The 7,031-nt window shown below is 27.4% G+C and overlaps 2 protein-coding genes across 2 annotated transcripts; both read left to right on the top strand.

Moving 5' to 3' along the window:
• Window positions 1–266: 266 nt before the first annotated feature.
• On the top strand, window positions 267–2,436 carry LOC107889116 (uncharacterized). Its single transcript, XM_016813436.2, has 3 exons — window positions 267–557; window positions 678–818; window positions 2,145–2,436. The coding sequence occupies exons 1-3, from the start codon at window positions 396–398 to the stop codon at window positions 2,301–2,303; spliced, it is 462 nt and encodes a 153-aa protein (XP_016668925.1). The 5' UTR covers window positions 267–395; the 3' UTR covers window positions 2,304–2,436.
• A 1,236-nt stretch (window positions 2,437–3,672) lies between these two features.
• Window positions 3,673–6,311, top strand: LOC107890283 (uncharacterized). The gene is made up of 3 exons (XM_016814760.2): window positions 3,673–4,109; window positions 4,565–4,705; window positions 6,079–6,311. Exons 1-3 carry the CDS (start codon window positions 3,945–3,947, stop codon window positions 6,235–6,237), a joined length of 465 nt encoding a protein of 154 aa, XP_016670249.1. The 5' UTR covers window positions 3,673–3,944; the 3' UTR covers window positions 6,238–6,311.
• Window positions 6,312–7,031: the final 720 nt, after the last annotated feature.

Below are 7,031 nucleotides of genomic sequence, written 5' to 3'. Positions count from 1 at the left end.
TCAATTATGTACTTGAACTTGACTTGGTTCAATTTGGTACTTGAAATTGGCTTATTATCCAAATTGGTATTTATGGAAAATGACTTATTTGAATTATAAAGCTAAGTTTAGTTACTAATTTGAAAAAAAAAACAAATTCAGGTACTTAATTGGATAAAAAAAACTCTTAGGTATCAATTTGAACCTTGAAGCCAAGTTCAGGTAGCAAATTGTATATTTACCTTAAAAATTATTCAAAACATTAAAAAGTCTTCGTAGGGAAATGATTTGAGGATGGGTAAACAGTAACAATATAAAAAAACAGCTGAAGACCTGCGTTGAAATAAACAACACCGCATCCCCATTGCAAGAGGGACCAAAAGGAAATATCAGAATCTGAGAGAAATTTCAAAGATATGGAAAATGATTCGTTGCAGACATCTTTAGCATGGCTTCGCGATATTCTTCAAGGTAAAATAGGCCATGGATTGGATGCCAGAGTTCTCCAAGGACTACGCGTTATCCATGCCGAAAAGGGATTTATGCGATTTGATTTTGTTGTTCCAAAATCTGTCTCTGTATGAAAATCTCCATCCAAATTATGGGTTTTCTTTTTTTCTTCACTAAATCTTATGATTATTTCTTCGATTATTCAACAATCCTTGATGGGTTTTTAAAATTTCTGGATTAATTTATAGGATATTGATGGAAATTGGAATGTTGGAGCTTTAGCATCGTTGGTCGATCTCCTCGGTGGTGTTACTATTTTCTCGTTTGCCAATCGTGTCGTTACTTCTGTTGATTTCAGCGTTTCGTATTATTCAACAGCTAAGATTCAGGTTAAGGATTTCTTGCTTACTTTTGTTTTTCTTTTGTTTCATTCATAATTTAGCTCTTGAATTATACTAAAAATTTTCACTTTGATAGCTAAACTTTTTACTTAAGAGTATCATTTTTGTCGTAATTTACCCCTAAAAGTGTACAAAATGATAATTTAAGTAGTGAAAGGAGAAAAGGTAAAATATACTGTTAGTCCTCATACTTTGACAAAATTTGAGATTAAGTTTAAAATTAAGTTCTTCTAACTTTTTTGATTTAAAAATCCTAGTCTGATCATTAAAATCTTAAGATTTTTCATTAAAATTTTGTCAATTTGGCATGTTGATTAAGCTGTTCTTATGTGGTGTGATATATGATTGACAGAAAATAATTATGTTAAGATAATAAATTTTAATAGAAATTATTATGATAATGATTGAACTAGGATTTTTAAATTGAAAATGTAAGAGGGTTGAATTTTTAACTTTTAAAGTACATGGACTCAATCTCAAATTCTATAGAAGTACAAAGGACTAATAACATTTTTTAACCAAAGAGAAAACTAGTCCAGGGGCTAATTTATAGGATATTAATGGAAATTGGATTGTTGGAGCTTTAGCATTGCGTTACTACTTTCTCGTTTGCCATTTTATTGCTTAATCGTGTGTTTTGTTTTGTTTTATTCATAATGTAGCTCCTGAACTATCAAGCTTTTTCACTTTAGTCCCTAAATTTTTTGTCCACTTTTGGTACTTGAAAGTATTATTTTGTCAGTAATTTACCCCTAAAAGTATAAAAAAGGTATGACTTTGTTACATTATTATTGGTTGCCATTAAGCTTTTCGAGATAAACTGACATAACATGGTAATTTAAGTATTAAAAATGAGAAAACAGTACACTTCTCGGATTAAATCTTGGATTAAGCTTATTTTTTTTAATAGATAAATGGATAAATTACATTGTTAATCACTTTAAATAGGGGTAGTTTCTATTTCAGTCACTTAAATTTTTTTTTGGTTAATTAGATCGCCTCAAAAAAGAAATTGATCAAATTGGTTACTCTAGACTAACAATGTATTTGTACAAAAAAAAAATTTAGGGTGATCAAAATAGGAACTACCCTTTTTTAGAATGATTAATTGAGGGGTAGTTTACTTTAATTTTAGAGTGATTAACGTGAAAATGCACCGTTACTTGATCAATTCTTAGTTTGAGGTGACAAATTAAAAAAAAAGATTAGATGACCAAAATAAGAACGACTCCTATTTAAAGTGAGTAATGAGAAAATTTAAATAAATTTGAAGATGTTTTGATGGATATTTTTGAAATGATTTGAGTGTTGTAGGAACATGTGTTGATAGAATCAAAGGTTAGTGCAAACAAAGGAAACCTCATACATGTGGTGGTTGAAGTTAAAAGGAAAGGAAATGGTGAAGTAATTGCTGTAGGTAAACAATGGATGGCTTCAAATAAACTCAGTGTTGCCCAAGTGAGTAATCTTTGACAATTTGATCCATGTTAAAATTAAGATAAAATTATAATAAAAATGTGTTGATTTATAAATATTGAGATTTGAACTCTTTGTGTTAAATACGTGATTTCTACACTTATGATATAATTAATAGTATGATTATTAATTTGTGGATGCTTATTATTGCGTCAGGGTAGGTATTTAAATATCCACTTAGTCTCGCTAGAATTAATTTTTGAAGCGAGGGTTATTCAAATTTAAGTTATTTTTGGATAGATAAACACTTAACTATAATCATAGATGAAATAAATTGATAATCATTTATCTTTCACGAGTCTTATTTGTATAGATTTTTATTGACTTTTTTCCTTACACGTGTGTAAATGATAGATTAAAAATGACACACTATCAAAATAAATTTTCAACTATATTCTAATTTAATATAAATTAATTTTGTGATAATTGCATTAATTTATTTTTATTCAAAATAATTAAATTAACATAAATGTATATGCAATGTTTTAGTGTTACATTTCTAGAAGGAATCTTAACATCGAAAAATATGAAATGTGGACAAAAAATTATTCCAATTTCAAGAAAGTTAAAAGGAAAGGGAAGTATAGAGATGTGAAATATTATTTTTCTTGTTTTTCTTTTTCTTTTTCCTTACAAATTTGAGGAAGGGTAGGGGCATACCAAAATGAGAAAATTTTCCTTGAGCCCCTCCCAATCATTAAATTATTTTATTTAAGTTTTTTAGCTCTTAATTGAATGGGAAATTTTCATTTTGGTTCCTCCAAAAAAATTGAATAATGCAATTTAATCTTTTCTAACTTTGGTCCTCCAAATTTTTAGTTTTAGCCCCTCCAAAGAATATAATTTTATCTCGACTCCTAAACAAAATCCTCTATGAATTTACTAGGATTTGAACCTAAATGTGTTGAAAAGAAGTGAAAATTTACAAGATTTTGGCCAGGTTCAGTAATGTAATACCAACTCACTTCTGCTATTTGTGTGATCATTAGAGCCTTGGTTCGGGGTGCGCTATTCATTTGTATGAATCACATTACTTAACTTGCATAAATAGCTTACATACTAAACTTTAAAAGACTTTTATATATTTAGAGGTTGGCATGTTTAGATGTTTTGAATACGGGTATTTTAATAAAAATAAAGATCATGCATAACATCAATAAAATCCGGTCCAATCAATAAGGGCGTCAACTGGGGAAGGCGATAATGGTGGCTAATGATGCCTTCCCCTCTAAAATTTTGAAAATTTCATTTCTCTCTTAATTTTTAAAAAAAAATATTAATTAGACCTTCATGTTTTTGAAAAATCTCAATATACCTTTTTATTTTTTTAAAAATTTAATTGAATTTCTCTAAATCTTTAAAAATTTTCATTAATCTTAAAATTTTTTAAAATTTTTAATTAAACCCCAGATTTTTAATTTTGAAAGTTTTGTCCCTCAGAAACTTAGTCTTTCCTTGTTGGTGATGTTGATGTGGTCTTTTAACTCTTTTTCTTTGGCCAACAAGAAACCTTGAAATGGTCGCTAAAAACATTCCATCTTACATTTTCACTACGTTTATATCAATGCAATAAGAGAAATAAATAACGACATCCCTATTGAAAAAAAGGGGGCAAAAGAGAAAAGAAATTACTTGAAAATGGAAGGTGGTGATTCCTTGAAGACAGCCCTTGCATGGCTTCGTGGTGTTATTAATGGTAAAATAGGCCATGGATTGGAAGCTAGAGTCCTCCAAGGACTTTGTGTCACCCATGCCGAAAAGGGTTTTATGCGATTCGATTTTGTTGTCCCAAATACTGTCTCGGTATAAAATTTTTTATTCCAACTACGATTTTAGGTTTTCTTTGTCGATTAAATTCAGGTTAAAATATGTTGCTAGCCTCTATGCTTGTATAAAATTTGATATTTGGTCGCTATATTTTAAAAATTTAAGTCCAATCATTATCGTCATTGGTAGTTTCTATAAATATTTGTTAATATATTATACTTATTTCTAATCAATCATATGTCACATTGTATGAGAATAGTCTAATAAAAATTCCTAGTTGACAAATTTTTACAAAAAAATACTTACAAGTTTAGTGACTAGGCTAAGATTTTTAAATAAGAAAACTTTAATTTTTAACTTCTTAAGTAAATGGACTAAATCTCAAATTTATCAAAATACAAACACTAGCAACATATTTTATCCTTAAGTTTGTGATAGTAGAGTTGATTATGCAACAACCTTTAATGAGGGTTTACTGGTTTTATTTATAGGATGTTGATGGAAATTGGCATGTTGGAGCTTTAGCATCATTGCTTGACCTCATCGGAATAGTTACTATTTACTCCTTTGCGAATCGTGTCATTAGCACGGTTGATTTCAGCGCTTCATATTATTCAACAACTAAGATTCAAGTTAAGACTTTCTTATTTAATTTTGGGGTGATATTTTTTATTTTCAATTTCTATTCTTAACTTAGCTTTTTACTTTTAATCTTAAGAATTTAATTTTTCTATTCTTTTAATTTATTAATTGAACTTCAATTAATAACATTGTTAAAAAGAATTTTATTAAATTGAATTATGTGACACTTTTAGTTTTTTTTTTGTTTTAAATGCTAACTTTACCAATATTTACATGTGTGGAGGGTCAGATAAGTATATAAAAATATTGAATATGAACATACGTAAAATGTGTATTTATTAAAAATTTATATAAAAACTAAATAAAATTTTGATTGAAATAGTAAAATTTTAAAGTTTAAAATTATGGTGTTTTTTGTTCAAATTTTATTATATGTTTATTTTTATATCAAATATATATATAAAAAAAGATAAAAACACCCTTGTAACAATGGGAAACGATTATATGAAACAGAGATGTCACATCATCTTGTACTCCTTATCAATTATTTAATGCCATTTCAACATCTTTTTCCATGTCATTGACACATCATTTTAGTAATTTTTTAAACCTGAATCATGAACTCTAGACCCTAAAATCGTGGACCCTGGATCCTGGACCATGAACCTTGGACCTTGCACCTTGGACCTATCAAGGTCGAGGGTCGAGGGTCTAGGGTTTAGTGTTTGGGGTCTAAGGTTTAAAGTTTAGGGTGTGGGGTCTAAGATTCAAGGTCCAAGGTCCAGGGTCTAAGTTCTAGGGTCCAAGGTTCAAGTTAAAAAAATTACCAAATTGATGTGTCAATAACATAGAAAAAGATGCTGAAATGATATTAAATAATTGATAAATGATACAGGATGATGTATCGTCTCTGTTTTATACAATCATTTCCTTGTAACAATAAAAATTACTTTATAAAAAACATGATTTTCTAAAATTTTCAATTGAGTAACTATGATATATAGACAAATGTTATTATGTGTGAGTTTTTTTATATTGATTTTAACAAAAAAATATAAAAAAGACAAAAACACTCTTGTAATACTTTAGCTTACTTTATAAATGCATGATTTTTTTTTAGTTATTTTTTACTTGAGTTGGTGCTCAATTGACTTGTAACTCTAAATCAATCAATAGTATGTATATATTTGCTTCAATTTGGTTTCAAATTAGCCATGTGAACAAGTTGTTTATTTTAGAGTTGGCACACAATCCAATTTGTCGAGAGTACTTTAACGAATTTATCATTAATTGAGCTTCAATTATTAAATCAAGAGAATATAAGAATTAAATTTTAAATGTGTGAAGAGTAGAAGGATTAAGAGCGGAATTAAATAAATTTAAAACTATTTACTAAATATTTATAAGTTATGTAATTGTGTAGGAGCATGTGGAGATAGAATCAAAGGTTACAGCAAATAGAGGAAAGCTTTTACATGTGGTGATTGAAGTTAGAAGGAAAGGCAATGGAGAGGTAATTGCTGTAGGAAAACAATGGATGGCTTCAAACAGACAAACACTTGCTCAAGTGAGTAATGTTTGACAACTAAAAAAAAAAAAGCACATGTAATAAATATTTGACAACTAAATAAAACATGTAATAAATATGTGAATTGTCAAATAATTTACACCGTTTTAATAATTATTAAGATGGAAGATTTGAGTTCAAATCTTATCATGTCTAATATTTTTTATTATTATCATATCGTAAAATAGTTTAATATAAATGAGTAGTGTTTTGATTTTATATGATTAAAGTTGTTATAAAGGTTAAAATATACAATAGATTCATGTTTTTTTAAAAATTTTGAAATATAGTCTTTGTAATTTTATTTTTAGAAATTTAGTTTTTTTGCTTTTAAGATTTTAAAATTCAGGCCTAATTGTTAATATTACTATATTTTTTGTTAAATTTATTGATTTGACATTTTGAAATAAAAAAATATTCACTTAATAGCAATGTAACTAAAAAAATAACATTGTAATGAACTTGATTTAATAAAATAATTCTAACATATTAACAATTGCATCTGAATTTTAAAAATTTAAAAGTAGAGAGATTAAATTCTTAAAAACAAAAATACAGGAACTAAATTTTATATTTACGAAAAGTATAAGAACTTGGAAGAAAAATTTAAACTTGAAAATGTTTAGTAAGATGAAAGTTTTAATATATAAGAATTGCAATAAAATTATTAGGATTAAAGGGTTGTGATTTGTTTTATATTTAGAGATTTGTATTTTCATATCTATATCCAAATATATATTAGGGACCTATCAATGAATGCGTTTAAATTGTGGTCATAAATGCATTTTCAATCCTGATGTGTTTTTATA

Source organism: Gossypium hirsutum, chromosome A09 (assembly GCF_007990345.1).
Source record: "Gossypium hirsutum isolate 1008001.06 chromosome A09, Gossypium_hirsutum_v2.1, whole genome shotgun sequence".
In the NCBI taxonomy this organism is placed as follows: Eukaryota; Viridiplantae; Streptophyta; class Magnoliopsida; order Malvales; family Malvaceae; genus Gossypium; species Gossypium hirsutum.
Note: the sequence above shows the minus strand (reverse complement) of the source record. Positions and strands in the feature narration are given on the sequence as shown.